Source organism: Anoplophora glabripennis, unplaced genomic scaffold (assembly GCF_000390285.2).
Source record: "Anoplophora glabripennis isolate ALB-LARVAE unplaced genomic scaffold, Agla_2.0 scaffold440, whole genome shotgun sequence".
Taxonomy (NCBI): Eukaryota; Metazoa; Arthropoda; class Insecta; order Coleoptera; family Cerambycidae; genus Anoplophora; species Anoplophora glabripennis.
The window spans coordinates 300,264-322,350 of record NW_019416629.1 but is presented as its reverse complement, the minus strand read 5'-3'; the positions used below and the strand labels follow the sequence as shown (position 1 = coordinate 322,350).

The 22,087-nt window shown below is 32.3% G+C and overlaps 2 protein-coding genes across 2 annotated transcripts in view; one reads left to right on the top strand and one right to left on the bottom strand.

The window, feature by feature from the left end:
• Positions 1-3,647, bottom strand: part of LOC108909353 — an 8,622-nt gene extending 4,975 nt beyond the window's left edge. The window contains exon 1 of the mRNA XM_018713671.2: positions 3,532-3,647. Coding sequence (XP_018569187.1) covers positions 3,532-3,612 — 81 coding nt within the window. The 5' untranslated portion in view covers positions 3,613-3,647. The remainder of the gene's footprint in view (positions 1-3,531) is intronic.
• Positions 1-15,805, top strand: part of LOC108909352 (putative ATP-dependent RNA helicase TDRD12) — a 55,988-nt gene extending 40,183 nt beyond the window's left edge. Inside the window, exons 14-17 of the mRNA XM_023455123.1 lie at positions 7,838-8,478; positions 8,534-8,613; positions 8,666-8,862; positions 14,832-15,805. Coding sequence (XP_023310891.1) covers positions 7,838-8,478; positions 8,534-8,613; positions 8,666-8,862; positions 14,832-15,174 — 1,261 coding nt within the window. The 3' untranslated portion in view covers positions 15,175-15,805. The remainder of the gene's footprint in view (positions 1-7,837; positions 8,479-8,533; positions 8,614-8,665; positions 8,863-14,831) is intronic.
• Positions 15,806-22,087: the final 6,282 nt, after the last annotated feature.

Genomic DNA, 22,087 nt, shown 5'->3' with positions numbered 1-22,087 from the left:
CCTGATGGTCAAGTTGCAAGATTTGGGGACACGGAACGAGAAGCTAGAAAATTACGTTGAAGATATAAGTTCAAAGGTCGTTAACCCGAACAAACGACACATGTTTGCTATAATACAGAAAAATCAATCAACCGAGTATCCGCACTATATCATTAGAACACAGAGAAGGCGTTTCCCGCAATCCTTGAAGAGGCTACAGAAGAAGCACCCGAAAGCGCGCGTTGTGGCAGATTTAGAGTATAACCCCAACAGTATAAGCCTTTTTAATCGCATCAAGGACGAAATACCGTATATTACATGTAAATACAATGATTTTAAACTAGTAAATACACCGATTGAAATGTTTGTAAATGACGTTAATAAAATGCTAGAAATAGATTAAAATACGAGCGCAATTTAATTTCTTACCCCCTTCTACATAATAAGAATACCTTGAGCAAGCGTCTCATTCTTGTCTTGTTCTTGGTAGTGACAAATCGTAAAAATGAAAACAGCGTTCTACTTTAAAGCAAAAGCCTTGAGAGAGATAAGGAAGCTAAATATTCGCGACGATGTATTAATTAATCAATGGTACTTGGATAAACAGCCTTCGTGTTATATACGTTATGAACCCGTATCGTTTGCCTTGCTGTCTAAAATGGACTTTGACCCCTTCAACAAGCATTCAAATCCAAAGACGTTCAACTACATTTATACGCTGGAAGCACATCGTAGAAAAGGACATGCTGCGGCCCTTATAGTCCATGTGAAAGAACGTGAACAGTTTTCGGCGTTTTGCAGTAATGAAAGCTCAGAGAATTTATTTAAAAAATGCAAATGTAAAAATTATGGGGAAATGTATTGTAATGTTATGTACAGATATCCTTAATAAAAACTTGTAACATATGACTGAGTATTATTTTTAACCCTTGCAATAATTAACTTGAAAGAGGAAAATTAAAAGCAGCGATAAAATTAATTTTTTATTTAAATTAGAATACAAGTTAGTAAATATATATGCAGAATGTTACACACACATAGAAAAACAGGTTAAAGCTTAGGTCTCTTCCATCCGTAGGGCACCGAGTTGTGGTCGTCAAGGAACCGTCTCTTGCAGGAGAGAGGTTTATATAGCTTGGTCTGCTGTACTGTAACCACCTCGTGCTCCTTTGTTCTCAGGATGTTTCTCGAGGCCACGCATACCGGAGCGGTGGAAGTATCCAACACCATATCTTTTATGGTGTCGAAATTTACCAGTCGTGAGGCTGAGTAGTTAAGGGATATACCCTTAACTTTACACACGACCTTCTCTTCGTTATCTCTGGAGAAGACCTTGTATGTGTAGTTTTTCGGGGCCGCCGCTTAGTATCGGCGAGATATAATTTTGAGCCTGAAAAGAGGTCACGTGATTAAGATGTGTTTGATTAAAAAAATAGGGTGTATATTCTCGCAAAAAGTATAAGACAAAAATGAAAAAATTTTGAAAGTGAGTAAAAACAAAAAGATAGTGAGCGCTTTCTACCTACTAGGGACATTATCGATCGCGAACAAATGAAAAAAATCGATGAAACCCACTATCTTATTGCAAGACGTTTAATTTGATATGCGACACGCCCTATTTTAAAAACTCACCTTTATTGAAGACGGTTTTCTTAAAAACCGATAATTTCAAATATGATAACAGCGCACGTGGAGACAGCGTACTGATACGAAAGGAAAGACCGGATATACCGACGTATCCGGCTTTATACTCCGCTCGAAACCTAATCTCGAACCTGTCCCTAACGGTCGATATCTAAAAGGCCTCTTAAAGTTTACGATTTGTGCGTCTTTGCCATTAGAATCAGTGTTAATTTACGATATTTGGCAAAGTGTAGCGTTTTCCCCATTAAAACACGTGTAAGTTGTGGCACACTTGATAATTACGCCCACGCGCGCGCGAGCTCGTCAAACAACGGCTAACCGATAACAAAAAGGCCCCCTGATATCCACGATTTGTGCGTTCCGGCCATAAGAATCAATGCTAATTTTAAGATTCCGCCTAGTTTGATACGTTTTCCTATTTGGTTGTGTGTAAATCGGAGCACATACGAGCTGATAGCACACGTAAGATGTAGAAAGCACGTGATATGCGTGGTGGTAACGGTGCGCATCTTAAGCTTAAGCTTAATAGCTTTTATAATCGTTCTTTCTTCGCTGATCTGTTGAGGTGTACGGAGGTGTGTGTGGTGCTCGCGAGGGTTTGAGTGGACTGGTGGTCGACTTTCTTCCTCACGTTAGCGTGACTGGTACCGCTTTCATGCGGGAGAGTACAGCTCTTGGCGTCTGTAATACCAGTCCTAATAAGATAAGGGTCGTCGCCTTCAAGGGGCATGTATAGATAACGCTTTCGTTTGTGCGCATGCGTGCGAACATATTTTTTGGAATTGAGTTGCCGGGGCTTCCAACTTGCTGTTGTTGTTGAGGCCCCATATGGCTATCAAAGAACCGCCCCCACCCTATAACCCTGCGCTCTGTGGCGTTTCCTTGGTTCAGTTGGTAAGTTTTTTATGTGGACCGCAAACCCGTAATTATTTTATGAAAATCTGTACTTTACTAATTAATGAAATATTAAATATATAGAAAAATTTAGTATTACGTCAAAAACTAATATAGAAATTTTTATGAAAAAATATAGAAAATTTTATGAGAGAAAAATTATTTTACGTAGAAATTAGATCAAAACTGTACTTTACTAAAAACGGAGAAATTACGAAAAATTAAATATTAGTCAAACTAATATAGAAAAATTATTTTACGAAAATTACCTCAAAGCGTACTTACTAAAGACAGAAAAATTATGAAAAATTAGTGAAAAAATACGTCTTACTGTACTTTACTAAAAATTTATGAAAAATTAAATATTACATCAAACTACAAAAATAGAAAAATTATTTTATGAAAAATTAATTATGAAAAAATTACGTCTTACTGTACTTTACTAAAAATTTATGAAAAATTAAATATTACATCAAACTGCAAAAATAGAAAAATTATTTTATGAAAAATTATGAAAAATTAATTATGAAAAAGTTACGTCTTACTGTACTTTACTAAATATATAGAAAAAATTGCGTCAAACTACAAAAATAGAAAAATTTTTATGAAAAATTAAATATAGAATATTTTTTTTTAATGGTAAAGTCATTGAAAAGCCGCTTATCATCACAACGGATCTGTTTAGTTTGAAACACAGCCGTCGAGATGTTTGAATGGCGCTGGGAGTACAGCGCGTATTTCCTATCACAAGACAGCCATTTTTTCGTTTCGATAGCCCGAAGGCCTTTCGCGCTCACGAACGGGTTTAAGTATTTTCTCGTTTGGTTGAAACCTTTTTTTTCGTTGGCAAGGAAAAATCCAATGATTACCCTTAGGTAATCGTTTAAGATAGATCCCTACACGACGCGATACAGATCTAAGTCAGTATAGAAGACTGTGTATTACATCTGTATTTTCGGCGCGATCTGAAAAAAAAATACAGAAACTGAAAGCAACGACATGCAAGTAACTTACCCGCCGGATCTCCGCGTCTCTGTTGTTCTCTGATTTGTTTTTGGACGTTAAAATGATCTTCTTGTATTCGTGCCTTTCCATGCCGCTCTCAATTTTACATATATTTCCATGCAGGTTCATTCCTCTGCCTATAAAAAATTAATACTTTAGATTTCGGTTGCCATCTTGTTGATGACTGCTAGTAGTTTCGATAATTACTGTTTAATTGTTTTTTGTCTGATTTATTAAATAAATTCATCACGTTTTGAATTTTATGATTTAGTGTCTTTTTCTGTTGAATTAATATGATTTTGATTGATTTTTATTAAACTTATATATTCAGTTGGAAATTTTGATTGATTTTTACTGTTTATTTTTGGTTAGAAGTTTTTGATATTTTTCCTGTTTTTAACTAAATTTACTGGATTTTTGAAATTGAACTGCTTTTTATCTGCTTTTATGGTTTTATTTTCGGACGCCGGTTTTTAGTCTGTTTTTTAAAATTTATAATTTTTTAAATTAAATTTTCTAGTAAGTTCTAAGTTTCTGGTATTATTTACTGTAGATTTTGGAAGTTGAAACAATATGGTTTTTGATCTGATTTATTTTCGGTTAGAAGCTTTTTGATATTTTCCTCTGTTTTTTAATTAAATTTATGAGATTTTGAAGGATATTTTTATGAACAGTTTTTAATGCTTTTAATAGGAATTTTTCGTTAAGAGTTTAAGATTAATTTTAATGGTTTTTACTAAAATTTTCTCGTTAAATTTTCTTGTAAAGTCTAAGTTTCTGGCATTATTTACTGTAGATTTTGAAAGTTGAAACGATATGATTTTTGATTTGATTTTATGATTTATTTTCGGATGCGGGTTTTTCCTGTTTTTTTAAATTAAATTTACGGGATTTTGAAATTGAAATGATTTTTATCTGATTTTATGGTTTTATTTTCGGATGCAAGTTTTTAGCCTGTTTTTTAAATTTATAATTTTTTAAATTTTCTAGTAAGTTCTAAGTTTCTGGCATTATTTACTGTAGATTTTGAAAGTTGAAACGATATGATTTTTGATTTGATTTTATGATTTATTTTCGGATGCGGGTTTTTCCTGTTTTTTTAAATTAAATTTACGGGATTTTGAAATTGAAATGATTTTTATCTGATTTTATGGTTTTATTTTCGGATGCAAGTTTTTAGCCTGTTTTTTAAATTTATAGTTTTTTAAATTAAATTTTCTAGTAAGTTCTAAGTTTCTGGCATTATTTACTGTAGATTTTGAAATTGAAACGATATGATTTATATCTGATTTATTTTCAGTTAGAAGCTTTTGATATTTTTTCCTGTTTTTAATTAAATTTACGGGGTTTTGAAATTGAAATAATATGATATTTTTATGAATAGTTCCAAGTTTTTAATGTAGTTTAGATTAATGATTTTTAATTGGATTTTTTCGTAAAGGGTTTAAGATTAATGCTTTAAATGATTTTTACTGGAATTTTTTCGTTAAGAGTTTAAGAATAATGCTTTAAATGATTTTTACTAGGATTTTTTCGTTAAGAGTTTAAGATTAATTTTAATGGTTTTTACTGGAATTTTTGAAATTGAAACGATATGATTTTTATCTGATTTCTTTTCAGTTAGAAGCTTTTGATATTTTTTCCTGTTTTTAATTAAATTTACGGGGTTTTGAAATTGAAATAATATGATATTTTTATGAATAGTTCCAAGTTTTTAATGTAGTTTAGATTAATGATTTTTAATTGGATTTTTTCGTAAAGAGTTTAAGATTAATGCTTTAAATGATTTTTACTGGAATTTTTTCGTTAAGAGTTTAAGATTAATGCTTTAAATAATTTTTACTGGAATTTTTTCGTTAAATTTTCTTGTAAAGTCTAAGTTTCAGGCATATTCATTCTACTGTAGATTTTGAAATTGAAACGATATGATTTATATTATAGGAAAATTATTATTTTCGGCTGGAAATTTTCGACCTGGAGTTTTTATATAGAAAATGTATGTTAACTTGCCTTTCTTTATTGCAAAGGTATCCGTATATATATATCAATCAAGGGACACATCACTCGCACACACACACACCAGAACAACGGCACATCATGTAAAGAAAGACTCGCTTTTAAAAATGAATATTTTTTGCTTCAAACAGTCTACAGGATGATGATAAAACCATCCTACAGTTTTTAAAACGGTCGCCTGCTGTCCGCGATATTTCTTATCACATCTGGACAGCGCTCATTACTTGTTATCATATCTGCCAGACCCAAATTGCAATAAACTAATATGTGGGGCTTTTTTTAAATACAAATAACGTAACACTATTAATATGTCTTGAACGTTTGAGATTCCGATGAAGAAGGATGTCCCTCCTCCTTTAACACATGCCGCTATTTCGGCTCCTACAGTTTATATATATCATTCCGTATACGACGTTATTAGACCCCAATAACGCCAAGTACACCGCAAACGCCAGATTAGCTAATCATACAGACCCCAATAACGCCGAGTACACCGCAGGTTACGAATCCTCCCGACATCCGCTGATAACGCCAAGTACACCGCGAACGGTAATGATGTCGTCTACTGATAAAGCCAAGTACACCGCAGGTTGCGATAATGACGTCATCTACCGATAACGCCAAGCACACCGCAAACGTATACGACGTTATTAGACCCGTCTACTGATAAGCGCCTGTCACGCTCCAACACCGAAGCGTGGGGCCCTTTGGGGCGAAGCCCCTCTACGCGGGGAATACTACGCGAGGGTGACGCGCGGGGCAAAGCTTATGCGGGGTGGGGCAAAGCGCGGGGTCCCAGGTGGGGCGAAGCCCTAGAGGCTACCTGGGACGGTGGCCCCAGGTGGGGCAAAGCCCTAGGGGGCAAAGTCCTATGAAGGGGCCCCAAGTGGGGCGAAGTCCTAGGGGCCGAAGTCGGCCCTGCTGCACACCTGTAATTAACACCTGTCGGCGGCATCCTTTGATCTTTGCCAAGGGCCAAATTTTTGGGAATTAGGTAAAAACACAAGTTTCAATTTTCCCACGGTCCTAGAAATTTTCCCAGGCTCAAGTGCCCTATTACCTACTTACACAGCTAAATTTTGATGAGCAATTTGATGGACTAATCCATTTATTTACACAAGGTCCATTGGGGTGGGTACGGGGGGGCCCTTGGTCTTTGCGTGTTTAACTTTTTCATCTTTGACTTTTTAACAAATTAAACAGCAAATTCCGTTTTCCCGAACTGTTTTACGTTAAAAAGGTACTCTTGTTTCAAATCGTTATCTTTAACGGATTCTGAGAAAATCGCTCTTGAATTAATCCCACTTTGGTCAATTTTATAGTAATTTAAACAAAAAATAATAATAATAATTTTCCTTTCCTCTCTTTTCCATTTAAAGGATTAATTTTTATTTAATTTGATTTTGAAATAAGAGTACCTTTTTGACGTAAAACAGTTCGGGAAAACGGAATTTGCTGTCCAATTTGTTAAAAAGTCAAAGATGAAAAAGTTACACACGCAAAGTACTAAGGGCCCCCCCCGTACCCACCCCAATGGACCTTGTGGAAATAAATGGATTAGTCCATCAAATTGCTCATCAAAATATAGCTGTGTATACCAAATTTCATTCATTTATCACAACGCGATTGAGAGATATTGCAAAAAAATGATTTCCATTCCTCCCTCTTCAATGGGTCCCTGTGCCCTTAGGAAGCATTTCCGGACCCATGTTCATATGAACTTTTTTACTTAGTTTTGATCATAGAATCGGCCTGTTCAGGGTTGGCAGCTAATTATGAGACACCCTGTATACATATTTTAGAGTTTAGACATAAAATTTTGATAGCCGGATGACTCTTCTTTCATTTAAATTTTTGTGAGGTCGATTTAATCAATTAGATCAAAAGTTATAACGAATTTAGTGTAGCGCGCTCGGGTTCGCGCGCTCTTAGGGAGCTATACTTGGGGGCCGCCCTTCTCATTTTTCGTACGTTAGAAAAAAAAATTTACAGCCTTAAATTCGCATTTTAGAAAAAAACTTTATTAATATTTTTTATGTAAAATTTCCTGTTCTTTCGAATGGTGAAGTTAATTTAAAAAAAATAAAAAATAAATTTTTTTATATATTTTGCAAAAACTGTAATTTTGCAACTAATTTGTTAAATAAATAATTTAGCGTACACTCTACAGTTGGTAACTTTTTATATGTTGTTTCTGACAACTTTACAAAGTGAAAAATAAAAAGTTCTCTCTTCCCGTAATTTTTGCGAAGTAAAAATCTATCTTGACTCCACTATTAGCTAATTTACTCTTTTTTAGGTTATATAGTTTGCAAAAAGAAATCCAGGCAAGTTTAAAGAAAGTGAATTATCCTAAACTACAAAATGTCGAGATAGGAACCATTTGTCTTGCGAAAGATCCTGAAGGATTAGATTATGCCAGAACAGTAGTAAAAATTGTAGAAGATAACAAGGCGCTGTGCTTTTTCGTAGATTTTGGCGACGAAGCCGTCGTTGACATCACCGATTTGAAGTATATTCACAATAAATTCATTACGAAACTTCCCTTTCAAAGCATCCAGTGTAGACTGCAGGGTATCAAACCCGTACTAGATGAGTGGCAAAGTGACATCAATAACATTTTATATAAATATGCCACAGAACCCGATTCGGATATCTTTAGGTTGCTTTTCGTTAAAATTTGCGGTAAAGAAGAAAATAGTATAAACCCTAGACAAAACAGGTATTCGGTCCTGCTCAAAGATGGATTTGGAGAAAAAAATGTCTTGATAAATACTTTATTGGTGGATTGCGGTGTTGCAGTACCGAATTCGGAACAAATAGACGATTTTTATATTTCCTCCGCTCATTCCAATAGCGACGAATCGGATGAAGAATTAGAACATATAATCGATATATGTAGGAAAACTAAAGAAGTTGAAGAAAATGTACATGTAAATGGTAAAAATATTTGTATAACGATTTTTATTAGGGAAATATCAAATTTATTTTTTAGGTGATCAGTCAGCCGAGAAAGACTCCGTAAACGAAGATATGGAGCTTTTCCTCATAAACGCTGAAGAATTTTTCAAATCGGTAATAAATTGAATTTAAAATGGGTATAGAGTCTACTTTTTTTTTATTACAGCTTCTTATTGTTAACAATGATGTTAAATCAGTAAGTAATCGTGAATTACCTCCAATTCAAGCTGCCCCTGCAGTTGATTATTGTACTCCCGAGGTTTACTGGTCTCAAACAGAGAAATATATCAAGATAGATATTAAGTTACATGATACCGATCAATATAACCTCAGTTTAACTAAAGGAACAATTTTACATTTCAAGTAAGTATATATATTTTTTTAGTACATGCTACAGTGTGTTCCTAAATAAGTGTCGCAATGGAAAACTGTAAATTCCTCTTGAAAAAAGAAACATTGTTTTCCTCTTCCATTTTTCTCTCCGGGCTTTCGTTTTCGAGATACACGGTGTCAAAACTTCGTCAGTCGCCAAATTTATTTCCACTTGATTATTTCTTATGGAGTCTGTCAATACGATCGAAGAATTGACCGCTAGGTTGAAACAACGGCGGAACAAATTAGAAATACTCTTCAAATTATGAGCAACGTTCATAGAAACATGATCCGACGATGTAATGCGTGCATTCAAGCCAACGGACATAATTTTGAACAGTTTTTGTAAATTTTAGTTGTTAAAGTGATAAAATATTATTTTTAAATTTTTTTAAGTTAAAATCCTATCTGTTAAATTTCATTACAATTGTTAATTATTACTACCTATTTTTCGAATTACAAAAAATTTTAAAAACGTTAGCCAAATGTTTGTTTCTGTTCATAAAAAGTCATTTTTCTTGAAAACGGTTGACTTTAGAGCAATGAACCAAGAGAACTCTATTTGTGTAAAATTCATTGGCGCTTCAGAATTTGCTGTCACATGTCAATTTTTCCATTGGCGTAAAAGTTAGTTAAAACCCTTACAATACCTTATACTCTACACCACTGGCATGTCCAATGAATTCGAGAAGGGTGCGAAAAAGTAGCTACTATTAGTGGTAATATGTGTAAAAAAGCTTAGTCCTGTAGTTCAAACGGTTCCTAAGATATTCGCAAAAAACTAAAAAAAAAAATAAAAATTTTTACACCGTGTATCTTGAAAACGAAAGCCCAGAGAGAAAAATGGAAGAGAAAAAAATGTTTCATTTTTCAAGAGGAATTTACAGTTTTCCGTTGCGACATTTATTTAGGAACACCCTGTATATATGGCTGTGACAAATTCGCTTCTCACTACAGGGATCTCGGAAATGGTAAGAGATACGAACTAGCTTAAATGGGGGCAAAGTTCCGCAATCAGGGGACCAACATTATGCCTCTAAAAAATCATGATTAACTTTTCGAAATATTTGAAAAAAACCAAAATTGTTTGAGGGAAAAAAGAAGATCACTTACTCATGGCAACTATTTGCCCTCCATCAAACGGCATAATCAAATTTTATATGTGACGTTTTGTTTTTCCAGGACCATCATCAAGTTCATTTTTTAAATACGTCTGGAAATTTTATTACATTTTTTGCGAGCTTTCATAACTCCCAATATTGTATTGCCTCAGCCCGAACCAGATTCAGATGTTTTGTCTCGAAAAATTCATCTTCAGTGTATTTGTTCCAAATTTATCTAAATTTTTTTATTTAGATTTCTATGTTTATTGAATTATCGTAACTGTAAGTGTCATTAGACCCTGTAAAATCCAACTATTACCACCATGCGTTACAATAAACATTTATTATTATTAACTATTACCATCACCTGGTCATACATAAGTCAATAAGTTGATGCGTCAAAATTAAAACATTACAATTTTAATTTCATTATGACAAATTAATTCTTAAAAATGAAAATGAACGACCAAAACTCCAACTGAATATTATACTTTAAAAAATTGCAGTAAATGTTCAAAAACGTTCCCGTTTTGGCGAAGGTTGGAAATTAAGATAAGCGTAATATTATCGGAATTTATTATACCTGTAACCACAACTGTGAAAGAGCATGTCAGATGTATTTGTATGAATATCCTGAGAAAAATTAGATTGGAATTTGAATTTGGGGCACTCGAGAAGTCTAGAGTGCCTAGTGCCTATGGGCACGGGATTAAAATTCTAATAATGTTTTATTGTAATGGGTGGTGGTAATAGTTTAAATAATTGTGGATTTCACAGGGACTAATGACACTTAAAGTGTACAATAATTCAATAAACATAGTAACCTAATAAAATAATTTTAATAAATTTGGTACGAATACATCGATGATGAACGTTTCTTGACAAAACGTCTGAATCTGGTTCGGGCTGAGGCAGTACAGTATTGGAGGTCATGAAGGTTTGCAGAAAATGTAACAAAATTTCCAGAGCCGTATTTAAAAAAATGAAATTGATGATGGTCCTGGAAAAACGAAACGTTACAAAAAGGACAAAAAGTTGCCATGAGAAAGTGTTCTTTTTTCAATATCACCTCAAACAACGTTGAAATGAAACAAAAACGGATTTTCAAAATTTCGTTTTTTTTTAAATATTTCGAAAACTAATCAAGTTAGCCTTGATTTTTTTTTAGAGGCATAATGTTGGTCCCCTAATTACGCAACTTTGCCCCCATTTATGCTACTTCATATCTCCTACCGTTTTCGAGATCCCCGTAATGAGAAGTGAATTTGTAAGAGCCTGCATACTTTTTGTTATTGTTCCTATTTATTTAATTAATACAAAATATTGTTAATATGGAATATTTAAAAAGTTTTTCAAGACTATCCAATTTAAAAAAAAGTTATTCCGTAATTTTTGGAATAGCTTTTATTTTCCCCCATTATTTCATTATATAGTAAATGACGCAGGGTACTTGAAATTTGAAAAAAGTTGTGCCATTAAGGGACCATTGAAATGATTATTAAGTAGATATTTTTTGGTTTTCAAGGTATTTAAAAAAAAATAAATATTTTTTGATTTTTATTTTTTATTTTTTCAGTACTTTTTCATGAATGTATCAGTTTTATAATTAAATGTTTCTTCTTCAGAGTACCATCATCAACTTCAATTTTTTTAAATACGGTAAATTACATAATTTTTAAATATTTATTTTCGCATAAGGAGGATTGGGTGTTATGAAAAAATGCAGCCACTTTCGTATAATTGAAATATATTATTTTTGCAATGCGTTTTTAATTAATGCCAAAAATTTGAATATTTGACATAGGTTCTTGTGGTTCTTACATTACAATCGAATTACAGGTGAAAAAATGCAAAAAGTAAAATGAAAAAAATATAGACATTTGTCTGAATCATTAATTAATAGCTGAGAGAAAGAAAAAGTGGGTTGCCGCACATTTCACAGAGAAATAAATTATCAAACATTAAAAATTCTGACTTGTTATGGAATCATCCATTAATCACGTGAGGTCCAAATAGGTGTGGGGGGGCTTTAGATAACATCACTATTGCTCACATCACAATAGGGGAGGTGGGGTTGTTGTTACATATTACATGTATATTTTTGCGCAACCATGCCCGAGAATGCCTTGCTGTGAGCTGCGATAGGACATCACAATAAGTAACACTGTTTTTTTTTATTGATTTTAATAAAAAAATATTCTGAAAATATTGAAGTTTTTTTTAACAAAAAAAATACACGTGATGGGGGGGGGTAGCTTACAACCTCACCACGTTTCACCAGGGGGGAGGGAAGGTGTAAAAAAGTGGCCTAAAAACCTCACGTGATTAATGGACGACCCCTATGTGGCAAGTAATAAACGCGAAGGAGTAACAGCAACAACGCAGTAGAGTATGAATGAGGATAGGTAGCGTGAAATTTAAATAAATGTTTTGATTACAAATTAGTCATTAAAAATGGATTACATTCAACTTGTGTATTTGTATAATTCAATTTGAAATATAAATATAAAATAAAATGGGAAATTTTTAAATGAAATTTTTTGAAATCTTTTTTTATTTATAAAGTACAATAAACTTTCAATACGAGAAGTAAAAAATACAGCAGCATATAAACAATGAAATATTTATACTTTGCATCATAGCGCATATCCAACGACCTGTCAAATTTTTGAAGCAATATGTCGCTGATGGCAAACAAGTTATGTTTACATTGAGAATGCATTGAAGTCAGTCCAGAAGTTTTTAGTTAAAAGCGTTTAATTGGAGTGTTTTGTAAGGAATTATTCATGTATTTTATTTAAGGAAGTGTTCAACTCGTCTTTTATTGAATTGTGCCGCAACGATATGTATTACTAATGCCGGTAACGTGCATAGTAGTGGGTTGTGGAAGTTGTGGAAATCGAGACCAAGTTAGCTTTCACTGTTTACCTGACGTAGTGAATTCTAAATATTTTCCTCATTTAAATGATTTATCGAGAAAACGGCGCCAAACATGGATATATAAAAGAAGAAAATTACTAGAAAATACAAGCGAAAATAGAATGGAATTATACTTTTTAAAAATCAAGAAAAATTATCAATAATTTTTACAATGATATCAATACATTCCAATTCCTTAATTTATGTATTTTTCATTATAATTACACATTAACGTTACATTAATTAATATTCTTATATTAGCTTCTTTAAATAATCACTCTGCATATTGATTGACAACAACAAAGACGCCTAACTACAATCCACGAAACACTCATTATACAGTCAAAGTTGAAAAAAACAAAGCCAAGCAAAACGCAAACGCAAACTCTTAACAAAGCACACAAAGTTTATATGAATCAAACAAATGTTTGCCCTCGACACCATATTGAATTCCGATTTTGTCACGTGGTTTGGATTGCCTAATAAGAATTGTATGCATTTTGATAAGTTATGACATTTTTAATACCATTTTTCATTTTACAATTAATATTTCAATAATTTCAGTATATTTTTTAGAATATTTTTGGCTGTATTATACTTTCATAAAGGTAATCGCTTTAAACTCATGTCTTATAAGGAACATTTGTATTCATGCAGAAATGCATCATATTTCCTATATTTTATATCTTATTCGATATTTTATAGGTTAAAGCAATCAGCTCTGCGAGCGATCATATAGCATACTTATACAGGGTGTTTCTAAAATAGGGTTCCAAACTTCTGCTGCGTTTATAACTCATTAAAATAAGCATTAACATGTGCTCTGCCATTTTCGTGTTTGAATATGACTCCATTTTATGAGTTGCAATAATGTTGTATACTTAAATTTTCCACTCACCACTTTTACTAATTAAACACTGCAAAGCTCAATTGACAGTTTATCAATAACTTAAATTGTTAAGCGTTGTGGCAACGTCAGTCTTTTATTTGCCATGGTAAACAGATTTTTGTAATTTTTGGCCTAATAACTTAAAGAGCAGAGTAATTTTCAAACTCAATTTACTCGAAAACCATTGGAAATATCGATTTGGACAAAGATAATATTTTTTACGTAGAATTGTTAAGATTTTATAAATCTGTAGAGAAAATTGTAAAAAAATTGAAATAAAAAAAATTACGGGCCGAAAACCCCCTTCACCAACCTAAATAGGACGCATATGATTTGTATGTCGAAAAACGGAATAGCCCATGTTATTTAACGTAAAAAGTTATGTAAGACCCATAAATTTGTTTCTATTTATTTGCGACTGTTTTGTCAATAACAGAATAAAAAACAGTTTTGTTTGAACCCTTTTAAGGGCATATAACTTCCTACGGGTGCGTTTTAGGGCACATGTTAATAGGAATTTTGGCTTATTTTAATGAGTTATAAACGCAGCAGAAGTTTGGAACCCTATTTTAGAAACACCCTGTATACATGACGAGAACTGCCAACTTACAAATAATAAACTCGGTATACTTGTGCGCTGTTGTCAAGTTCCTATTGAAACTCATGGCATTTATTTATGCATATTGGGTAAAAAATAATAATTGAAGGATGGAAATATATAATTATAAGTATTTTAAACTCGATTTTATTCAATATCTACAAGCGAGTATCTCAACCTACTTACTTTCTAGTCGTAAAGAATATTTTTCTTTGCATTGGCAGCAATGATTATTTAACACGGTAAGTGAAGCACCTGATCCTCTTTAAATTGATGTGATGCTTATGTTGGTTTAATTACGTTCATATCTTTTTTCCCAAAATATCGCAAGAAGTAAAAAATATTTCTGAGATCTGTTTACACTTTTTGTAAATTGGGCCACCCTGCGTCTTTTATAGATTTTGATAACCCCATGATAGACATTCTTATCTTGGATACAATGTGTTTTCAGGACTGTGAAAAATGAGAAAACATATAAGCTTAATCTCATGTTATACCAAAAAGTAAGTTCCCTTCAGCATACAGCTATGGGTCCACAAATAAGAGCAACATTAACTAAAGCAAATTATGTCGAATGGCCAAGGTTGACTTTATCCAAGCAACGCGCAAGGAATATTCACTATGATGTTTCAACTATAACAATAAAAGAAGAGAAATCTAAAAAAATTTTGGAATTTCCGATAATGTCTGATGAAGAAGAAGAGCCCGATAATAACAATATTGACGTTATGTATCACGTTGTTTCAGATATAGACAGTGACATGGACGCAGATTTAGCAGAGGATTCTGATTAGTGACTTGTATAATTTCATCTAGAAACTTATTTAATTTTTTTTTACGAATTTGGAAAATAAAATGTAGCGTGAAACAAAAAGGATTAGCCAGATGCTATTTTTTAAATTTATTTTTGCGTATAAATAATTTCCTACTTGGAAAAATTTGCAATTAAATTATTGTTGTGGAAAATATAACAGGTTTTTAAATACGATTGAACATTGTTCAATTTATTTCCATTAAAATTAATTAGTACATCAAGAATCGACATTGATATATTGTAATATTTTTTAAATGTGATGTCAGGTATTAAAATTGTTATTTTTAAAATGTGTATTAAATTCTGCTCAACATTATAAAGTTCGTTGTAGATAGAGAGCGCTCATGGGCGTAGCTAGGATTTTTGCTTGGGGTGGGCTCAGGGGTGCTGCAAGCTCTATGGAGACCTCAAAAAAAAAAAACGCAATCAATGACTTACTGATACCGATATAATATTTCAAAACCTACACACTCTTTCGTTTGATTCTAAGAAAAAAGCGACTTACCGATATGAGCAAGATGATATTATTGGATTTTGGTCAGAGATTCTTAAGACAAATATATGGGACCCATATTTTTTATTTTTGCCAAGTGCTCCCCTGAAATCTGCCTCTAAGAATAGTTTTTTTTTATATCTCAGAACCCCGCTGTACGAGAATCACTAAATTTGGTACACAGGGATTTTATGACATGTGAAATTTGATAATGCTACGCTTTTTGGCGGAGAATTCCCTTAAGACAATTTTTCGTGGACCCCCTTGTCTTTGGAGCCAAAAAAATTTGGACGCTTATTTAAATTTCTTAAAAATTATTAGTTTTTTCGTAAAACACAATATTTTTGAGAAAAAAGGCAAAATGTGATCGAATGCAACTTTGATTCACCATTTTTCTCGCAAATATTGCGTTTTACGAAAAAATATCAGTAGACAAAAAAGTTTCTAAATTCAATGGCTTTCTAGCAAACTAATAATATTTAGTAAATTTAAATATGTGACCAAATTTTTCCTCCAAAAAAGAGGGTCACTTGGCAAAACTAAAAATACGGATCTCTTAGAGTGACTTTTGACAGAGAAATATCCAAAAACTCATCATAAAAAATGAAAATGAGCATCACTTTCATTTTTTCGAAAAATTTTTAAAATCACCGTTATTTAGGGATTGAAAAGACAAAAAAAGTGAACAAATTAAGAATCATCAACAGTTGTAAAACCCCAAATATTTCTATGTTGTTATCAAAATAATATTTTTTCACATTATCTACAATTTTTGTATATTTGGGGATGATTTCACCCCTTGAGAGGGATGATTTGGGGGTATGGGAGTACTTATGTATAAATTATTCTAATGAATGTATTTCGAAACATTATTTTTTTCATGCATTATAATTATTTTATGTACTTTGAAGCCGATGGTTGAACTTAGGGGTGGTTTTACCCTCATTATTAACAGTTCAATTATCATGCATAAAAGAAAAAGAATTGTAACTTTTAATATATTTTGGCATTTTTAGGCGTTTAGGGGATGATTTCAGCCCTTTAGGGATGTGGGTTGATTTTCAATCCGGACAAGACCGTATCAAATACGAAATTAGATATTTCCACGTTTATAATATTATTTTGACAACAACATAGAAATATTTGGGGTTTTACAACTGTTGATGATTCTTAATTTGTTCACTTTTTTTGTCTTTTCAACCCCTAAATAAGGGTGATTTTCGAAAATTTTCGAAAAACTGAAAGTGATGATCATTTTCATTTTCCATTACGAGTATTTGGATATTTTTAGAATATTTTTAGGATTTTCAATGTCGCTTCTGTTAAAGTCTCAAAAACAGGCGAAAAAATGGCTTTTTTGCAGTCACTCTTTTTCTTAAGAATCTGGGACAAATTTTGTTGCATTAATTTCGGGACACCCGGTATAGTGGCTTTCTAGATGTATTTGCTGAATCAATTATGATGATGCTGCTGACAATCCGTAGCCTGCTATTATTCAAAATCTAGTTACGTGGCTTAATCAGCATCGCGTAAAATCTAATGGCTTTAGGTTAGAGTTTCTACTCTGAAGACTAAAATTATATTGTCTGTGCAAAAATCTTTAAAACTTACTTTTGTTACGTTCTTGATATGTCACGATGTGTGATTAAGTGATGTAACTTAAATTGTGGTCCTTACATGTCGTAATGTTTGTAAAAAGGTTCATTACACAGAGGTTATTATTACCCCCTTAACTGTCAGGAAAAAGTCAACATACACAAAGATAAATTTAAAATGTCTGGTTGATCCATGTAGTCAAGTAGAATTTAAAGTTACTTTTCATGAGCATAAAGTTTTTTTTTAATTTGTAGATATTGTTTGTAATGTTACTGTTCTTTTCCTTAGTTTAGAAAAATAACATTTATTTTTATTTTTTTGCCCAATGGTGCAAGACTTGTAAATGTATATAATTTTACCAGCAATAAAACCTCAGCAACCTGAAATTTCGTTGGCCATAATGTAATCAGTCCAAAATAAATTCGAAAATGACATTTGATCGACAGTATTGTAATGTGTAAAATAATAACACAGTTCAACATTTGATCTAGGGACAATCATCAGAAGTGACTATTGTATATAGGGGTTTTTTGGGTCGCTGATCACGAATCCGAGGTCGGTTAAGCTCCATCACATCAGGTTCAAGGTGATTTGAAGGTCAAATCAAGAAATAAACTCCAAAAAATCTGAAAAAATTCGTGCTTATGTTTTAGAGGTCACTGAACCCGAATCCGAGGTTTGTTTACCCCTACAATACACCCTAGAGGTCATTCAAGGTCATTTCAAGTTCATAAGTACAGTGAAACCTCCCTTAAGCGGACATCAACGGTCGAACTATTTTTGTCCGCCTAGAGAGGTGTCTGCTTAAAAGAGAGATGATAAAAAAGGTACAACATGATGTAAAAATAAATACAATATAAACATATAACTTAAACAAAAAATAACACAAATTTTAATATAACGCAAACATATAGTAGAGAGTACATACCTATATATTATTTAAAATAATCCGTTATTAACATTTATTTGATCATAGTTAATATATGAGAGTTTTCTATAACATGTTCTTGTAATAACATTAACGTTTCTAAACATTTACCATCACAGCAAAAACGTTCAAATCTTCAATACACTTTTGAGTTCCAGCATGTGTTAATATTGCCTTCTTCTAATACAATATCCACATCTTCGTCATCATCAAAATATTCGTTTTCCACGGTTTCCTTTTTTATAGTCATAATTTCTGTTGCATTAAAATCTTATTCTACATATAAATGTTTATCAAATAAAATAAAATCCTCTGGATCTACCAAGTCAGCACCTGTCTGTCTTACAAATCTAGAGAATGTAGTTATTTCGGTGTGTTATTTTCTACATCAAACTCTTCATCCCGTCAACAGCCGCATTTTCAGAATAACAATTTTTAATTGTATCAATACTTGCTGCCATGCTGAATTTATGAAATAAATCACATCTAAAATATTAGGTAATCGTTTTTCCCAATTGGGTAGCAGATTCTGTATTCTTCTTGTTCTGTCGCTCGTGTCCGTCCAAGAGAGGTTTGCTTCGTTTTTGGGAGTAAAATACGTTTTTTGAGGTCACTGAACGTGAATCCAAGGCTATTTAAACTCCATCACGTCAGGTTCAAGGTGATTTGAAGGGCAAATTGAGAAAAAGTTTTGTAAAAATTCAGAAAAGATACAGTAAAGTGATGTTGGATCGACTAAGTTCGAATTCGCTGTTATTTTCGTCTACACGGACTTACCTATTGTACCGAGGTCATTCAGAGGACGATTCATTTTGACCATGTTAGCGTATGGGATAGTCATATGCCAACTTTCTTAATCAGAATAGTAGAACGAAAGTAAACCATCAGAAAAAGAGACTATATCTCCATACAAACGTGTAGATAGTTATACGTAGACAGATGGAAACCCTTTGAAGACCTTTAATAACATGCAGATCAACTCAGTGACCCCGAAAACACTTCAATACACTTTTAAATTTTTTTACACAACTTTTTCTAAATTTAACCTTCAAATCATCTTGAACCTGACGTGATGGAGCTTAAACAACCTTGAATTCGCGTTCAGTGACCTCAAAAACATTCAGACGAATTTTTTCAAATTTTTCACACTGTTTTTAACTTTTCTGTCCAAAATACTTCATGAATGACCTTGAAATGGCCTCTAGGGTGTATCGTAGGGGTAAAGAATCCTCGGATTTGGGTTCAGTGACCTCTAAAACATAAGCATGACTTTTTTCAGATTTTTTGGAGGTCGTTTCTTGATTTGACATTCAAATCATCTTGAACCTGATGTGATGGAGCTTAACCGACCTAGGATTCGTGATCAGTGACTCAAAAAATCCCTATATAGTATAGTCACTTCTGACAATTTTCCCTAGATCAAATGTTGACCTGTGTAATCAACAGGAGTATTCCATATTTTTACATTTCTCTTAGTCTACTTTTTTATATCTTAGAGGGAAGAGAACTAAAATAATTTTCTGTTTATATTATAATTAGTGTCCCAGTGTATTTTATGCTTAATTTGAAGAGATTTAGATGGCAGAAACATGCAGATCTAAAAGGAGTTTTTTAATTGTTTTGACTGTATATGTAGAATCACAATTTGAGGGTAAATTATGTTTTTTACAGCAATTTCAAAATTATTTATTTATTTTTTTTTTTAATTTTTACAATCGTACAAATTTTATAAATTATATACACAATACATAAATTCATTATTTAGATTTATAAAAGTGAGGGATTTTTTTTTAAGTAAACTTAGTCAATTGGGCTTACCTACAAAGTTTTAGTGTTAAAATAAAATTTGAAATTCCTCAGTAATTTGGAAATGTGAAACAGAAAATTGCAGATGCTGTACATGTTGATGTGGGGCATAATTTAATGATATTGCTGAAAAAATAAAATAGTTACATTGTTAAACCATTTTTATAATTTTTTTTGTTTAATTACTATACAACTATTGGAAATAATAATCTTTTATCCATAAAAAAATTGTAAATTCTCAGTTGAAGGGATGGTGGTATGGTTTTTTAAATAATTACAGTTTTAAATATCTCTGCAGTAAAATAGCAACATGTTACTGCACAAATTAGTAGGCTTTAGATATTAAAATACAAATAGTTTGAAATAAATGGTAGGTAAGGTTTTTATATTAAAAAGTGATTTAATATCGATACCAATATACCCACATCTACACCACTGGTTCTTTTTTCTACACTACCGAAAAGTTTTGACCTATAATAGCTTGTAGTGCACCAGTAAGTTTTAGATTTTTCTTTCAACCATTCCAAAGTTATTAAAAAATTTCAAATTTTATGTTCCGACCTTGTAGGGCCACACCACCATAAATAAGCCCGATTGACTTCAGATAATTTTCATTATTTTCAATGTTTATTACTAGATCATGTTGTTTTTAATACATTTTCATGTCACCTTATTTTATTTTGAGGCATACTATTATGAACCACTCTGTATACAAATATTGATGATATGTTTTATTTATATGAGTATAAATTTAATAGAATGTGATATTTATAAAATTTTTGAGTATTTAAATGTGCAGCATATCAAATAAATTAGGTACAAATGCATTCTTTGTTCTTCATATAATATTAATATCCTTTCCTCCATCAGGCCCACCAAATCCTTGTAGCTGTGAGATGACATTCTATCAAGTACACAGGATCATATATACAGGGTGTTTCAATTAAAACTTCCCACCTGGAAAATATCGGAATTAAAAAAAAAACAAAGAACCTGAGACTGATTTTCTTTTCAAGGGGGGCACATGATGGCATAAGGTTTGGTGTCTTGGAAGCTACCTCTTAGGCAGGGGGTAAAATACCTTTAAACTTTAAATTGCATCCTATGTTGAGTGACAAGTTATTTTAAAACTTTTTCAATTCCACCCACGACGACACGATTTTTTAAATTTTGTGTTGGATATGACAATAAAATCAACACAAAGAATAAGACAAAATATCAATGAATGAAAGAATGTTATTTTATTAAGTGTCCAAATTGGTTCGCTTCCATACAATAATAAAATCTTTGCCTTTTTTTACTAAAAAACTGAAATTTAATACTTTTCAGTCAAAAGTAAAAAAAGTCAAAGCATAAAAAAGTTATGGTAAATTTTACCTCCCCTCCCCCTCAGTTTTGAAACGTATGTCGTGAAAATTTGTAAATTTTGTTTCAGTAGGGGACTGAGCATGTAAGAGTTAAGCTAGCTACCAAATTTCATAAATTTATCTCAACTGGTTTCGGAGTTATTTAGAAAAAATCATCATCAGAGTGGCCTCTTTAAGTGGCTACAACTTCCATAGGAAGAATTTTTGGACCCCCAAAGATCTTTTTCGACATAGAACACCCTGTAGAAATAGTGCCCCCTTATTTCGGGACATCCTGTATATTTTTCTGAATTGTAATAGTACCTACTATTAATAGTAGTAAGTATCAAGTATACACGGTGTTTCAGATAACATGGGCCAATGCTCATAATTCATATCAACATGGGACCGATTTCGCTTCGTTCCTTAGCTACAGATTGTCAGTTATAAAATATGTTTTTTTCCAAAAGTTTAGATTTCCACTTGAGGGAATTAAATGAAATTTGGACAACTAACTGTGGTTACAACCGAATACACATTCCTAGGTATTATTATGTTGAACATGAATTGCAAGAGAGGACTTACTTGCAAGCCCTTCGTTTTAATAAAAAAAATTGGTTCTCCGTTGAGATTTCTAATTTATAATTACATGGCTTAAACTCTAGCTCAATTTTGATCAAAGTTGACTTACTATTTTTTCGTTTTCTCTCGAGTTTTCGGTATT